Below are 15,568 nucleotides of genomic sequence, written 5' to 3'. Positions count from 1 at the left end.
GGACGTACACCAGCATGCTGTGAACCGGGGCTCTGGTGGGCAGGCAGAGGCAGGCCTGTGGCTGTGTCTCTGTGTGCACGGGAGTGTGTGGGGCTGGGTTGGCTCTGGGAGAGAGTTAGGAGAAACCCAAGTCTGACCCCCGTGAGCTGCAGCTACTGTGGGACCACTGGCCCAGCCCGCACTCATGCCCTGGTTCCTCCCCAGCACATCCGGGTGGGCTGGGAGCAGCTGCTCACCACCATCGCCCGCACCATCAATGAGGTTGAGAACCAGATCCTCACCCGCGACGCCAAGGGCATCAGCCAGGAGCAGATGCAGGAGTTCCGGGCGTCCTTCAACCACTTCGACAAGGTGAGCGGCTCCCGCAGCCCCTGTCTTCCCTCCTTCCCTGCTGTCCCCTCCCACCCCGCCCCCTCTGTCTTCACATCTGTCTGTCTGTTCTCATCACAGTCCCTGAGTATCCGAGGCCACTCACAGGCTGGCAGGGACCCAGCTTCCCTCAGGAGGAGAAAGGGGAACCCCTGGCTCTGTCCCTGGGGCTGTGCCTCCTCACCCACCTGCCAGGGCAACCCTGAACGGACAAGTGCCGGCACCCCCAGGGATCCGAGACAGACACACAGACAAGTGCCGGCACCCCCGGGGATCCCAGACAGAGAGACAGACACACAGACACACGGACAAGTGCCAGCACCCCCGGGGAATCCAAGACACACACACACTCACTGTTCTTAAAAGTCAGACGTGGCCTGGAAGCTCCATTAGACAGTCCCCATGCGCCAGTTTGCCCCAGGCCCTCCCTGCTGGGCCTGAGGTGCCGTCCACCTGCCATCTGTGGGGAGGATGTACTCCAGGGCTTAGCAGGGCCCTGCATCCCACACAGGAGGGGGCCGTGCCCTCTCTCCCACCCCAGATCCTGGAGGCCAGGAGAGCTCCCCTGTTCCCTCCCAGGAGTCCTGGGACTTGAGTCCTGCACCTCTCAGCCCCTACCCCACCCTGGCCCAGAGGAGGCGAGGTGAGGCCTCTGACCACCCTCCAGGGCCCACCCTGGCCATCACCTTGTCCTCGTCACCTCTAACTCTGTGTTTCCCTTCCCTCCCGTGTGTCCCCCTCCCCCGCCCTCTGCATGTGACCCCGGCCCCCGGCCCCGCCTCTGCCGGCCTGGTCTCCACATCGCCCGCTCGCCCCTCGTGCACACCTGCCTCCGGATGCCGCCGGCAGGACCATGGCGGGGCGCTGGGGCCGGAAGAGTTCAAGGCCTGCCTCATCAGCCTGGGCTACGACGTGGAGAACGACCGGCAGGTACACGTCCCCGGGGCCCCAGCGGACCGTGGCATTAACTGCTCTTCTCTCTCTCCTTCTCTCTGTCTCCCTTCCCGCGGCCACCCTACCCCTCGCCATCGTGTGCCATCTCACCGGCGCTCTTGCCTCCTCCTCCCCGCCCCGTGTCTCTCCGGACGCCTGCCCCCATACCTGGTTTCTCGGGCCGCCTCTGTCTGCCCCGCTCCCGCCACTGTCCTGTCTCGCTGTGCGCACGGGGCGGCCCCTCTTGCCTACTCTGGGCCCGGCCTCCTCTGCTGTCCCTGGGTCCTGGAGCAGAAGCAGACAGGCAGCATGGACTCCGATGACTTCAGGGCTCTGCTTATCTCCACAGGATACAGCCTGGTATGCCGCCTCTGCCTGCCCTGCTGCTCGGCCTTCCCCCCCACTCCTGCCTCCCTCTCACCCTCCTCACCGCCTCCAGAGTCTCTGTGTCCTCGGGGACCCTCCTCCACCAGAGCAGCGCAGCCTGGCCTCCCTCCTCCTCCTCCGCTGCCTCTGCTGGGTGGGGTCCCTCCGACGACGCCCCCCCACCCCACCCCCCGAGACCCTCCTACCTCCTGCCCTGGAAGTCTCCGGAGAGAGGAGGCCAGGCCTCCCGCGCTCCCTGCTTCTCTTTCTCTCTCTTTCTCTCTCTCTCTTCTCGCCCTCCAGAGCTAACTTGTGAGCCAGGGCTGAGGAGCAGTAGGCCTGTTTGATCCTCACCCCAAATCCCCACTTCCCAGGATCGTGGGAGGGGCGGAGCAGAGGGCATGTGGGGTGGCAGGCCTCGGGGGAGCCGAGACCCTCGGAGGCCCGCCAACGCCACTGGTCCCGTGTGTGGGGGCTGGGCCCTGCTCTCCCGGCCTCATGTTCTAGCCACTGGGCTAGGCCCAGCCTGCCCTGCACTGCTCAAGGGCCATCTGTCCCCCACCCACCCCCCTCGCAGGGCGATGCCGAGTTCAACCGAATCATGAGCGTGGTGGACCCCAACCACAGCGGCCTCGTGACCTTCCAAGCCTTCATCGACTTCATGTCGAGGGAGACCACCGATACAGACACGGCTGACCAGGTCATCGCCTCCTTCAAGGTCCTGGCTGGGGACAAGGTGAGCCAGACACCAGGCGGGCAGGCACTCAGGGGCCGGGTGGGCCAGGGTATGTGCCAGGGGCGGGTGAGGGCTGACCCAGATCCCCGCCCTGCTGCCCCCCAGAACTTCATCACAGCCGAGGAGCTGCGGAGAGAGCTGCCGCCCGACCAGGCCGAGTACTGCATTGCCCGCATGGCGCCCTACCAGGGCCCCGATGCCGTGCCCGGTGCCCTCGACTACAAGTCCTTCTCCACAGCCCTGTACGGAGAGAGCGACCTGTGAGGCCCCGCTCAGAGAACCCCCGACCAAATGCCCCCCTCCTCACAGCCTCCCGGAGGGGCTGGGGGAGCCCTCCCATCCCACCTCCCCACCGCGAGGGCCCCCGGCCCGCTCCTCTGACTCTGTATCTATGCAAAGCACTCTCTGTCGGTCTTGCTTGGGGGGGCGGGTGGGCAGGGAGGGGCTGGGGCAGGCTCTCTCCTCTCTGTGGTCGGCCGCAAGGCTCTCCCTCCCCCTGGATGGGGGCCGGGAGGCTTACCGGGGTCAGCGCTTCTGGTCTGGTAAATATATATGATGTGTTGTTTCGTTTTGGGTTTTTTTTTTTCTAACTTTGTGGAGGGAACAGTGGATCCTCACAGCAAAACAGGCCCCCTCCAAGCCCTAGAAACGGCACCCCTACCCCTTCTCCCCCGAGGTCCCTTCAAGGCCTCCTACATCCAGGCCAAAGCCCGACGTGCCTTGTTCAGGAACCGCCGAGCCTGCAGTGGGCCCCACAGAGGGTGCCCGGGCCGCCCGGCAGAAAAGAGGACCTGCCTGCTCCGTCTCCCCTCCCCTCCAGCTTGGTGTTGCCAGGGCGTGAGGGGCCTCAGCTCAGTGCCCCCCTCTTCTGCGATAGGAGTGGGGCCAGGCAGACGAGCCTCCAGCCCTCACCCCCAGACACTCCCCTCTTTGCTTTGTCTGGACCTACGTATCTCTTCAGATTTTCTAAGGACCACCCTCCTTCCCCAACCCGCCCCCCGCCTCCCGACACACACACACACACACACAAATTCACAAAAAAAAAAGCTATAAAAAAAAATCAACCTTTCAGAGAATTACTATTTACTTTATTAACTTACGGATTTATTATATAAATATATATTCACCTAGCAACATATCTTCGCCGCCTCTTGCTCTCATAATGAAGACATAGCTGATTGGCTCCCCTCCCCCAGCCCCTGACCGATTCTCTCTGATGTCTGCCGTCGGGCATGGGTCTCTGGGGACCCTCCTGAGGTGGAGGGTGGGCTGCTGGCCTAGTTGCCTGTTAGTGGATGGTTTTGCTCTCCCTTCCCTAACCGCCCCCCACCCCGCGCCTTATTTTTTTGAGTTTATTCTTGATTTTTTTTTTCCCGGTTTCTGGATAAACCTCCCTTCTGGGGACAGGATAATAAAACATGTAATATTTTTAAGGATTCCTGCAGCGTCCTCTGTTTTTCTATCCCTGTTCTCCACTTCTTTGGAGAGTGATGATGGAGCACCCCCTCCCAGAGCGAAGTGGGGGCTTGGGCGCAACCCAGTCCTTGTTCCCGTGAGTGTGTGAGCATAGCGGTGCCTCTGGGGACCCACTCTGGGCCAGCCACTGTTCTCAGCGTGTGATGTGGGCAGACTCGTGCAGCCCGCACAGGGCAGGACAAAACAGAGAGGTGCAGGGATTTGCCCAGTGTCACCCAGCCGGTGAGGGGTGGGGCCTGAAATCAGCTCCAGGCAGGCTGGCTCCCAAGGCCGTGCTTGGACCACTGGACCACCGTCCACCGTCAGAGCAGCTGCTCCCTCCCCGCGGTCCGGGCTGGGATGGGGGAGAGGCAGGGCTCCCGGGCTGAGATCTAGGAGAAGGTGGCCACCTGCATCCACTGGGCGAGAGGAGACAGCAGGGGTGAGGCTGGGGGGCTCCCGGCACTCCCCCTACCTCCACCTGTGCCCTGCGTTCCAGGCTCACCTGTCTGTGGGTCAGGCAGACGACCCCCTCACCCCCATCCAGGTGCTGGCTGCAGTGGCCTGTGCAGAGAGGGGTGAGGTGAGGGCCCACCTGCCCGGTCCCGCAGGCGCAGAGACCGCCTCCCCCTGCCCCACCGGCGCCGGGGAGGGCACTCACGGAAGACACAGATGAGCTGGGCCATGCAGGACACGAAGCGCTCAAAGTCCACACGCAGGCGGCTGTCACGGTAGCGGCTCGTGAGGGCCTGGGTCAGCTGGTTGTTCAGGTGGAAGCCTGGGGGAAGCCACCTCTGAGGCCCGGCTGTCCCCTGAGCCCACCTCCCGGTCACACCACCCCCTCTTGACTACCCAGGGAATGCAGACCACACTTCAGGGGTCTGGTCCCATCTCTGCAGTCCCGGCTCTGCCTCATCGCAGCTGTGAGGCCCCGGGGGCAACTCCCTTCACTTCTCTGGGCCTGTCAAATGGGAACTAGGTCAGCCCTGACCCCATGAGGGTGTGAAGGTGTTAAATGTCTAGAGCTTAGGACGGTATCTGCCGGCACATTGTTACCTCTGTCAGTGTTGTTATCCCTTTAAACTCTGAGAAGTTCTGCTAATAGACACTGGAGAATACCTCCGTGCAGCAAAGCATTTTTGCCAGTCCCATATGGAGTCAATATCTTGACACTTCACATCAGGTGCCATTTCTAGAGTTTAGAAATCATCTCTGGGGTTCTGCCCTGGTGGGCCAGTGGTTAAGGCTCCTGCTCTCCCACTGCACAAGGCATGGGTTCAATCTCTGGTCCCTGGTCAGGGAACTAGGATCCCGCACGCGATGAGGCGTGGCCAAAAATAAAGCAAATTATATATATATATATATATATGCACACACGTGTGTGTATATATATATTTAAAGCTTCTTTGACAAGGAATTTCAAGAGAGGCCTTTAAAACCTGGTACTGGTGAACCCCCTTACCAAGGTTACTGGGCCCTAGTGACCAGAACCTGGTTACCCCTCCCCAGGGCCCCCATTGTCCCTAGGCACCTGGTAGCCCACACAGGCTATGCCTCATCTGCTCCCCTCACCCACCCACCCCCACTTAACCTAGGGCTTTGTCTCGCTGCCTTCTACACTTGATGTTCCCTCAGCCCAGAACACCATGTCCTCCTCTGGTACACACCTCCTCCAGGAAGTCCTCTCAGATATTCAGCCCCACCCCCACAAGCAGCATCACGCTCCCCCTCTGGGCTCCCACAGCTCCCAGCGCCTCCACGTCCCTGCCCTGACCGTCCTCCTTCCCAGGCTGTCACTGTCATTAGTGACTGTCACTGTCATTAGTGGCTCTGGGACTAAGCAGGGGAGAGGTCTGGAAAAGGCGCCTGGTCACCACAGAATCCCCAGCATCAGCCAGCACAGGGCCTGGAGCAGCGCGGGGTTCGGGGGTGTTCCTGGAGCAGTGGACAGGATAAGGTCAGCAGGTTCTGCCAGGCCCCCCAGCGCAGAGCTGCCAGGGTCTTCCCGCCATGACTTCCTGCTGGCCGCTCCCTGGCATTCCCTCCACTACACGCAGCCTTCCGCTTGCCTGCCAGCTCCAGCCTCACACACACCCTGATCCTGGACTTGCCTCTCCCTCCTCCTGCTGATAAGTACTAAAGAGCTGTCCTCTCTTCCCCCACCAGTCTCCTCTCTGACCACCTCTCCCTCCCCACTTGGCCCCAACCATACCATCCCCCCCAACCCCCTCCTCAGTCCTCTCCATTCACTCCTCTCTTCACACTGGCCTCTATAGTGCCTTTTCACTGCCTTTCCCTCTGTCTGGACGGCTCTTCCCCAGCGCCCCCAGGCTCACTCCCCGTCCTTCAGATCTCTGTTGAGCCATCACTTCAGCGAGGCCTTCCCTGCCCGTCCGTCTTAACCCGCACCCCGCTCGCTGCATGTCCCAGCATCCTGGCCTGCTTCCTTTCCCCACCACAGACCTCCTCACCAGCAGGCACTCTGCTCGTTGGTGTACATGCACCACCGCAACGTCAGCCCCGCAAGAGCACTTTTTTGTGCCTAGACTGACACAAGCCCCCTACCGAGGGATGCCGAGTGAATAGCACAGCTTTCCATCCTCCCCTCCTGTCTATCTGGGACTCTGTTTCTCAGGCTCACGTCTCCCCATCTTCTCTGACTCCATCTCCCCCACTGTCTTCTTGTTCAGTTGCTCAGTCGTGTCTGACTCTTTGCGACCCCGTGGACTGGAGCATGCCAGGCTTTCCTGTCCTTCATCATCTCCCAGAGCTTGCTCAAACTCATGTCCATTGAGTTGGTGATGCCATCCAACCCTCTCATCCTCTGCCGTCCCCTTTTCCTCCTGCCCTCAATCTTTCCCAGCATCAGGATCTTTTCTAATGAGTCGGCTCTTGAGTTCCTTTCTTTTCTTGTATCTCCCTGGACCTTTGACCCCGCCCTTCTGCCTCTCCGACTCTGGGTCACATCCCTCCAGCCTCCCATCCCTCCATGTTGCATCCTTCCTTTTGCTATGGCTGATGAGCCCTGGGGCGGGGCGTGGGGTCTGGCAGCTCTGTGTCTGACCCCAGCCTCCACTCCTTCCATGCAAGGTGAGGTGGGGGGCAAATCGCACTCGCACGCCTTTTCTAACTGTGTGGCCCTGGAAAATGTGGGTCTCTGGCTCTGTGCCGTGGCTAGGGTTTTGTGCTCCCACACAAATAAAAGGGGATTGTTCTACGTCTCCTGCAAGAACTCAGGAAGGCTCCAGTGAGAGCCTTCATTTAGGTGACCTGGCCTGAGTGAATAGAAGCTAAGTTCCCAGCATTAAGCCCTGTGGGCGCCATTCCACAGGCTCCTTCCTGCCACCCTCTATATGAGCCATTTTGCAGAGAGGAAAACAGAGGCTCCAGGAGGTGGACTCAAGAGCCCAGGGCCACCCAAGGAGTCCAGGACATTCTGCTCTGAGGCCTTGTGGGCTGGGGCCTCTCAGACACCAGTTCCCAAGGCTCCCCCTTCCCCTGGGGGAGGCCCCACTCCCACAGCGCCCTCCTCCCCCCACACAGAGGAGTCCCCACTTCGGACCTCTTTTAGGGTCACCCAGTTCCTGCACAAACTAAGGTGTGGGCTTTGTGGGTGCGGGGGAGGAGTGTGGGGGAGGTTCGTGAGGTGGGGGAGCAGATCCATCCCCAGGAGCCCCCAGGACCTCTGTCCATACCCGCCGCATTCAGCGCCAGCCTCAGCTCATAGGAGTTCATGGTTCCAGAGGCGTCCTCGTCGAACTTATCGAATGTGGCCTGGGCAAGGAGGTCTGGGTTAGTCCCACCCCCGGGTCCCAGAGCACCCTCAAGAAGGCTGAAAGGGGGCCTGAGTTCCCACCCACCTCCCTTTCTTCCTGGCTTTTCTATGCCAGCAGCTGAACCACTTTGGGTTTCTGTTGCCCACGTAAAGTGGAAATAATAGTACCAGCAGTAATAAGTGGGTTGTGGGGACAACGTGAGATTCTACCTACAAAGGGCTCAGTGAACAGTAGCTTGTCACTTGTAGTGTGGGAAGGCCTGTGACTGTTCTCCTCACAGAGGTCCAGAGCAGCAGGAATGATGGCCTCCCAGCCGTAGACCAGCAAAGGCCCGCTCAGGTCACATAGCCAGCAAGAGGCTGAGCTGGAAGCTGGGGTTCCAACCCAGGATCAGAGTTTGCTCTTGATCCTTGAGCTATTTCAGTGCCCCCTAAAGGGACAAAGTGGTGCTAGTGGTAAAGAACCTGCCTGCCAATGCAGGAGACAGATGCAGGTTCAATCCTTGGGTCAGGAAGAGCCCCTGGAGGAGGGCATGGCAACCCAGTCCAGTATTCTTGCCTGGAGAATCTCATGGACCGAGGAGCCTGGCGGGCTATTGTCCATAGGGCCACAAAGACTCAGACACGACTGAAGCGACTTAGCACACGCATGCAAAGGGACAACAACGGCGGTAGGGGCAGGACATCCTTGAGGCTGGCGTGTGCCGGCCAGTTCCCCCTTCTCTCCTGGGATCCCGCTAGCCCACAGTGCACCTAGGTCTATTAGTAAACATTCCTGGCCCTCCAGGAGGAGGTGCCCTGCCCAGTGCCCCACCTTACCTGCCACTCCAGGAGGTGGCCCCAGAGCTGCTGGAAGTGGTACAAGTCCAGGCTTCCCCCATGCTGGGGAGGGAGCATCTGGTTAAGGTCAATGTCTCCAGAAGGGGAGCCGAGGCCATTCCCCCTCCCTGGGCACTGCCCTCATCGTATACCCCAAAACACTGCAGCAGCTGCTCACAGGTCCTGAGCCCGATTTCTCTGGGGGTCTGGGCATGGGCCCTGGCTACAGGGAAAACAAAAAGATAGCACTTCCCATATCCTGGTCATCACGGTAAGTGCTCAGGATTATTGTTATCTCTGGAAGTCCTGCGACTGATGAAAACTAGCAGAGCTGGGATTTGAACCCAGGCAAGGTGGTCCGGGTCAGTGCTTAGGGCAGCGACACTCCCTGCTTCTCCCTCAGAGGAACGGAGGCTTATGAGTGGCCATGGTCTTGGCCACAGGTCCCATCACAGGAGCCACAGTTCCGGCCCCAGGGGAGGCGCTGGCAAGCTGAAGCCAGGGTTCCCGTGGCCTTTCTCCCAGCAGCATCGTGGATGGACACACATGGGGGCTCCGGGGGTCCACTCTTGGTCCCCAACTCACCAGGCTCGAGGGCGATGCTTAACAAGATCTGGAGCTGAGGGGCGCCAAGTTCTTCCTCCTGGCAAGGACAGAGCTGGTTGTGAGGCTGCACTCAGGTAGTCATTCAACAAACAGCCCAGAGCGAGGGGAGCCCAGACAGCGTCCTGGGAGGTGCTGGAACATGGCAGAGCCTGAGAGAGCCCCGGGCCTGTCAGAGCTCCTGGTCCATGGAGGGAGAGAGACATGTCCACAGAGAGGTCAGGGTTGCAGTGGGGAAGCCCTGGGCTGCTGGAACTCGCAGAGGGCAAGTGGCTGGCCAGCGTGGGGAAAGAAAAGGCCTCAGCCTGGCAGGGGTTGTGAAGGGAGAGAAAGCAGTCCAGGATACAGATTGAGCAAAGGCCCTGTGGCAGGGAAGAGCTGTGAGTGTTTTGGCAAAAGAAGTTCATGATATTTAAGAACAGAGAGACTGGGAAACTAAAGCAAAATGAGATGTTCATGAGGAGGGAGGGAAGAGGAGGGAATCCACTTAGCCCTGCCCCACCTCCTCACCTCTCCTGCCAGCTCCTGAAAAAGCTGCTGCAACTCCAACTCCAGGGGAATGTAGGGGACCTGTGGGGTTGGGGGTAGTTTAGTTCTGGCCAAGAAGTTCCACGCCGCCCCCTTCCCCCGCCTCTCCCGCCCACATACACACACCATAGCGCCCCTTTCCCAGAGCCGCGCCTCACCATAAGCGCGTGCAGGTCGGCGCTGATCACGTCGTCTACCTCCCTGCAAATTACAGACGGGAGATGGGGGAGGGGGCGCTCAGCCCGCGGCTGAGGATATGGAGCACTCGGGGTCTCAGCTGAGACTCAGGTTGGCTTTAGGTGGGATCCTGGGGGCCGGGGCTGACGCAGGCGGGGCTAGGGATCCCGGGGGCGGGGATATGGATCCCGGAGGCGGGGCTGGGGTCCCGGGGCGGGGCTGGGGATCCCGGGGGCGGGGCTGGGTGTCCAGCTCACATGGCCGTGTGGCGGCGCTCAGAGAACACGCGCAGCGTGAAGTCGGCCTCATCGCCGGCACGGGCGGCGCTGGGCACCACCAGGTAGTGGCCCGGGCGCAGGCGACAGCGGCGGCTCACGTCGCGGCGGGCGCAGAATGGTGAGCGGTCGGCGCGCAGCAGGCCGGACAAGTGCGCGCGACTCCGCGGGCAGTCCCACAGGCCCAGTAGCTGGGGCGGGGGGATAAGGCGGCGTGACCACCACCGTCCAAGTTCACCCCATCCAACCTCCGACCCACTGCATCCTCCACACCGCCCTGGACAAACCCACTGGTCACCGATCACCCCAAGCGCGCCTCTCTGGCCCCCAGGTTGTAGGAGCCGCTGGGGCTGGTTCAGGGGTGGATGGAATCTGGGGTCTTTTCTGATACCCACCTCCTCTGGGATCTGCAAGAAGGAAGAGCCAGGGGAGTCAGGGCCCCGGGAGGCAGCCAAGGGGCGGAGCCCTTCCGTGCTCCCTCCACATCCCTGCCTCTTTTCTTCCCACCCCACCCCTCCTAAAGGCCCTGCCCCTTAGTTCCTGACCTAGCCCCTCCTGCCCACCCCACCCATCTGTGCCCTCAAGTGCCTTCTCTGCTCCCGGATCCACTCCCAAATCCTCAGCCTTTTCTCCAGCCCTTTGTCTGACTCCTTTCTGACCCCTCATCCCTCTGCCCTCTGCCCTTCTTCCTCTTCTTGAATCTCTGACGTCCTCAACTGTCTCCTGACCCTGACCCTTGGCCCCTATCCACTACCCCTTCGGCCTCCCCAACCCCTCTCCACCCCTCGGACCCTGCCTTGGCCTCCTGTATCTCCATGCTTCTGTGTCTTCCCCTCGCCCCGCCGCCACCTCTGCTCAGCCCAGGGTCCCACCTGGAACACGTGGAAGCCCACGGTCAGGTATTTGAGGCCCTGGGCCCTCAGGCGCCGCTGGTTGCGCTGGATGAGTGATAGGAGAACAGTGCATTTGGGGGTGCGAGCACCCCGTGCGGGGCCCCCTGCCCCTGCTGCCCCCCAGCACCCCAAGGACCCATCCTCGTCCTCATCCTCTTCATCAGGCTCCAGCAGCGTCAGCCGGAACTGGGGGTTCGTCCAGAAGGTTTCTAGGAAAGGACAAAGAGACAGGGTTACCCAGCCTGCCACAGCCCCACCCCTGCTTACCTTTGGGGCCCCCTCCGGGCCTCACCGGCACCAGGCTGGCTCCCGCCAGAGTTGAAGCCGCGCACCCAGCGGCCTTGGAAGGTGTGGATGTGCCAGCCGCCTCCAGCCGGGCTGGGGCCCAGCACCTCAGGGCTCAGCGAGCAGATCTGGACAGTATCAAAGTGGCGGAAGAAGTCCAGCAGCTCCATCCTGGACAGTGGCTGGTGGTCAGATGCTGCCCGGGCCCTCACCTCCCCAGGGCCCTAGTCTCCCAAATTATCCCATGACCCCCTCAATCACAAAGCCCCCGAATTCCTTAAATGTTTCCGGTTACACATCAGTCCCCAAAATAGGCCCCTCCAGCTCCCCTGGTGCATGCTGTGCTAAATCACTTCAGCGGTGCCCGACTCTGCGATCCTGTGGACTGCAGCCTGCCAGGCTCCTTTGTTCATGGGATTCTCCAGCAAGAATACAGGAGTGAGTTGCTATGCCCTCCACCAGGGGATCTTCCCGACCCAGGGATTGAACCCGGGTCTCTTATGTCTCCTGCATCGGCGGGTGGGTTCTTTACCACTAGCACCACCAGCTCCCCTAGATTTCTCCCCAGATATTGAGACCCTCAGACTCTCTACTAACAAGCATCCTTCAGCCCCTCAACTTTGCCACATTTCAAGAAATGCCCCCAATGTCACCAACTTTCCCTCAATTGTGCTAAATATCACCCATCCCTCTTCAACCTGTTGAAGATTACTATGCTTCCCAATTCCCCTAATATTACTGTTACTTCTTCAGCTTCCTAAAATAGAACCCAGCTTCCCAAATTACCACGGATATGGTCAGTTTCTCTGCCACTTAGGACTTATCTCCATGAACTTCTCCCGTGTCCCTTCAAGCGAGACTTTCCCCCTTCCCTGATCCCAGTAGCCTGGCACCCCTCGCCCAGGCAGACCTGGGACCCTGTCCCACTCACCAGAACTCGCCATCCTCCTTTTTCACCAGCAAGGCATCTCGCCACTCTGTAGGGAGCGCATCCCAGCGTGGGCAGCTGGAAAGACTGAGGTGTAAGGGGTGGGCGGGGGGGAGCCGAGCCGCCCACCCACCCCAGATCCATCCCACCTGTCGCTCCAGGCCCCATTCCACTCCACTCGGCCCCATGGGTTCCGCAGCCGCAGCAGCCGCACCTTGGTGAAGCCCAGTGATACCTAAAGGAGGCATGGTCAGTGGGGAGTTTGGTGCCTGGACACAGCTTGCCAGCCCACCCTGGGGATTCCTCACCTTGTGTGTGCCCGTGACTGAATATGCGTGTCCCTTCACCAGCCCGTCTTCTGTCCGGTACTCACCCCGATCACTCTGGGCAGAGGACAGGGGACAGTGAGCCACAGTGGGGGGCAGGAGAGTGGCTGCTCCTCTCTGCACTGCCACCTCCTGTCACCAAGGCGGGAGTCGCCCAGAGCACCTAACTGAATGGCACCAGGCTCTGAGAGGGTCTGGGAGTTGGGGAGGGAAGGCAAGAGAAGGGAGAGAGAGTGGCAGATGGAGACAAGAGGCTAAAACAGATGAGAGAGACAGAGAAATGGGGACAAAGAAAGATACAGAACAAAAAAAAAGAAAGAAAACTACAGAACAGAGAGGAAAAGAGGCAGAGAAATGCACAGGACAATCGATAACCGAGCAGATTAAGCAAATGAATGAGCGAATGAGTGAGACTGACTCAGCGTATGAGTATGTGATTAGGTCACAGATGGACATACGACCCAAACTGAGCCCGTGAAAAGCAATCACAGAACTTTCATGGACCTTCGAAGCGGCACTTTTCTTCACCCTCCTCCCACCTGAGTATGGGCTTCCCCAAGTGGTGCAGTAGTAGCGAATCTGCCTGCCAATGCAGGAGACCCCAGAGACTCGGGTTAGACCCCTGAGTCATCCCCTGGAGTCGGAATTAGCAACCCGATCCAATATTCTTGCCTGGAAAATTCCACGGACAGAGCCCGGCAGGCTATGTCCGTGGGTGTCGTAAAGAGTCAGATATGACTGGGCAACTAAGCACATACCACCTGAGCGGTAGGAGGAACCTGCCTCTGTGGGGGTCACTTTTGTGCCCGTGAGAGAAAAGTTTGCAAGTGAATCTAACCCAGAAGCAGGAATTAAAAAAAAAACAAAAACATTCACAACGTCCACTAAGCACCTGGATCCAGCTGAGGCTGAAGCTTAACTTGTTCTGAGAGCAAATAGATGTCCTTTTGACTGGCTCGTGTTAGATTTGTGGGAGAGAATAAGCCAACAGTGAAAGCAGAGAGGAGAAGGACACAGGACACTTCTTCCTTCTAGTCACGACTGTGCTCAGATCCTGGTGGGGGGCGGTCTCCATGGGAGTCTGACTCTCTCACCAGGGCAGTGGCCCCCACGAGGGACTCCTTGGCCAGGGCACGGCGCAGGATGGAGAAGAGGCCCGGAGGGTTTGGAGTGTCCTTCTTCAGGTAAAGCACCTCACCTACACCCCCTGTGAAGTCCACAAAAGCCTCATTCATGTGGCCGCCTCGCATCACCTCATAGGAGCCGTGGAGCCTGTGGGAGCAGGTCTGGGGTCAGGCATCTGAGGCATGATTGAGTGTCCCGGGCAACCCCTGGGATGTGCGGGGTGGGGTGGGGCCCAGGCTGTAAGGTCCCAGTCTGAGGTCCCGGGGGGCTGTCCCCGAAACTGGCAGACTCTTGAAAAAGGCACATCCTAGAAGCCCTGGAAAATCAGGCCGGCAGCTCCTGGGGCCACCAGGACTGCATGGTTTGGGGCTCATAGGAGAGTTCTGTCAGAATTCTGGGCTTCCTGGGGGCTGTGTCTGATGTTTTGAGTCTGTGGGAGATTTCTGCTTTGAGGGTGATCCCTGTGGGCCTTGTCAGGGATTTCAGAGCCGCAGAATGGGGAAAAGCAAAGACCTGAGGGTCCCAAGGATTACGCCTGATATTTTGGAGGTATCTTGGGTTTCTCAATGGATCAAGAGAGATTGCAGGTCTCTCCAAGGGTAACACCGGGGCCTGACATATGATATTTCAGGCTCCTTCGGAATTATGAGTGTTTAGTGGGATGGCAGAGCATGATGGGCTGCCATCTATGGGGTCGCACAGAGTCGGACATGACTGAAGCGACTTAGCAGCAGCAGCAGCAGTGTGTATCTAAGAATATTTTGTGTGAAATATGGATGGAGGGAAGTGTTCATGATTTGGAAGTCATTAGGTGATGCTGTAACATGAGGGTCCTTGGTTTGAGATCTTTGGCGAAATGTCTAGGGGATCCCAGATGTCAGGGTGCTCCTGGGGTCCCTTGTGGCCTGAGGGCTGCTGGCTAGGGCTTGAGGTTGCTGCTGGGGGGGTCAGGGTCCTTACTTAGCATAGGCCTTTTCCAGGAGCGGAGCCCAGAACTCGTTCCGCTGATCAGAGCGCACGAACATCAGCTTCCCCTCGCACACAGGCAGCCTGTCGTCCACCACGACGTCCACCCAGCAGCCAAACTGCCAGAGCTGGTGGGGGGGCAGGCAGGGCTGGGGCTCAGCTTCCCTCCTCCAACCCTGCTGGGCCCCAGCCCCTGCCCCCCTGACCCTGCTGTACCAGTTCGGGAACTCCAGCTCCAAGGGGACAGCATGAGCTATGAAATCCATGTCACCCTGGGGGTGAGGCATGAACAGAGGAAGCAAGATTTACCTGGAAGTGGAAGACACCTGCGTAGCCATGTTGGAAGCCCTGTCCTGGGGGTACCACGCGGGACAGGAGTCGGGGGTACAGAGTGAGGGAGGCAGCAGCCGCAAGAAACCAGCAGTTACCTGGGAGGAAAGGATGGGATTAAGGGAGGGGGAAAGAAGGCACAAGAGGGAGAGCCTAAGAGAGGTATGGGGGGGATGGTGGCGTGGGGTGGGGCAGGGAGGCCGAGGTGGGGCGGCTGCAGGGTCCCGCTGTGACTTGCGGGATCTGGGGGCTCAGCATGGATTCAGAGGTCTCACCCAGTCTCCCCTGACACACGTCTGTTCGACTCATGTCCTCACAGATGAACTGGGGCTCAGTGCAAAACTCCTGTGGGTGATGAGGGATTCCAGGCCTCAGCCAGGAAGGGGAGGGAAGGAGAAGCCAGGAGGTGAGATGCCTGGGTCCCCTCCTGCCCTCACAGCTCTGGAGTAATGAGCACCTCCAGCCACGTGAGAGGCTTGTAAAGCCTGGGGCAGGCGTTTGGCTTCCCTGGGCCTCCCCTGACCCAGGATGGCTCACCGTGCTCTGAGGTGGTCCCACAATGACACTTCCTCCCTCAGACCAGGATCCCAGCTCCCAACACCCCCCTCCCTCAGACCAGGAGCCCAGCTCCTAACCCCCTCCTCCCTCAGATCAGAGGCCTAGCTCCCAACCCCCTCCT

General features: G+C 59.8%; 2 protein-coding genes across 7 annotated transcripts in view; one reads left to right on the top strand and one right to left on the bottom strand.

Moving 5' to 3' along the window:
* The window catches only part of ACTN4 (actinin alpha 4), a 73,301-nt gene extending 69,464 nt beyond the window's left edge, over positions 1–3,837 (top strand). The window contains exons 18-22 of one of the 6 annotated variants that reach the window (XM_040252861.1): positions 205–351; positions 1,219–1,299; positions 1,597–1,662; positions 2,246–2,404; positions 2,510–3,837. In XM_040252861.1, the coding sequence (XP_040108795.1) occupies positions 205–351; positions 1,219–1,299; positions 1,597–1,662; positions 2,246–2,404; positions 2,510–2,668 (612 nt within the window). In that variant the 3' untranslated portion in view covers positions 2,669–3,837. The remainder of the gene's footprint in view (positions 1–204; positions 352–1,218; positions 1,300–1,596; positions 1,663–2,245; positions 2,405–2,509) is intronic. The other 5 variants (XM_040252862.1, XM_040252865.1, XM_040252863.1 and 2 more) reach the window with 5 other exon arrangements.
* The window catches only part of CAPN12 (calpain 12), a 12,995-nt gene continuing 406 nt past the window's right edge, over positions 2,980–15,568 (bottom strand). Inside the window, exons 2-21 of the mRNA XM_040252868.1 lie at positions 15,165–15,234; positions 14,869–14,987; positions 14,554–14,687; positions 13,563–13,740; positions 12,451–12,525; positions 12,292–12,377; positions 12,146–12,220; positions 11,222–11,385; positions 10,909–11,138; positions 10,432–10,443; positions 10,019–10,227; positions 9,743–9,785; positions 9,567–9,626; positions 9,039–9,096; positions 8,606–8,676; positions 8,454–8,516; positions 7,555–7,633; positions 4,521–4,637; positions 4,365–4,423; positions 2,980–4,278 (exon numbers count right to left, since the gene is read on the bottom strand). Of these exons, the coding sequence (XP_040108802.1) occupies positions 4,252–4,278; positions 4,365–4,423; positions 4,521–4,637; positions 7,555–7,633; positions 8,454–8,516; positions 8,606–8,676; positions 9,039–9,096; positions 9,567–9,626; positions 9,743–9,785; positions 10,019–10,227; positions 10,432–10,443; positions 10,909–11,138; positions 11,222–11,385; positions 12,146–12,220; positions 12,292–12,377; positions 12,451–12,525; positions 13,563–13,740; positions 14,554–14,687; positions 14,869–14,987; positions 15,165–15,234 (1,929 nt within the window). The 3' untranslated portion in view covers positions 2,980–4,251. The remainder of the gene's footprint in view (positions 4,279–4,364; positions 4,424–4,520; positions 4,638–7,554; positions 7,634–8,453; positions 8,517–8,605; positions 8,677–9,038; positions 9,097–9,566; positions 9,627–9,742; positions 9,786–10,018; positions 10,228–10,431; positions 10,444–10,908; positions 11,139–11,221; positions 11,386–12,145; positions 12,221–12,291; positions 12,378–12,450; positions 12,526–13,562; positions 13,741–14,553; positions 14,688–14,868; positions 14,988–15,164; positions 15,235–15,568) is intronic.

This window comes from Oryx dammah, unplaced genomic scaffold, assembly GCF_014754425.2.
Source record: "Oryx dammah isolate SB20612 unplaced genomic scaffold, SCBI_Odam_1.1 HiC_scaffold_13, whole genome shotgun sequence".
Taxonomy (NCBI): domain Eukaryota; kingdom Metazoa; phylum Chordata; class Mammalia; order Artiodactyla; family Bovidae; genus Oryx; species Oryx dammah.
Note: the sequence above shows the minus strand (reverse complement) of the source record. Positions and strands in the feature narration are given on the sequence as shown.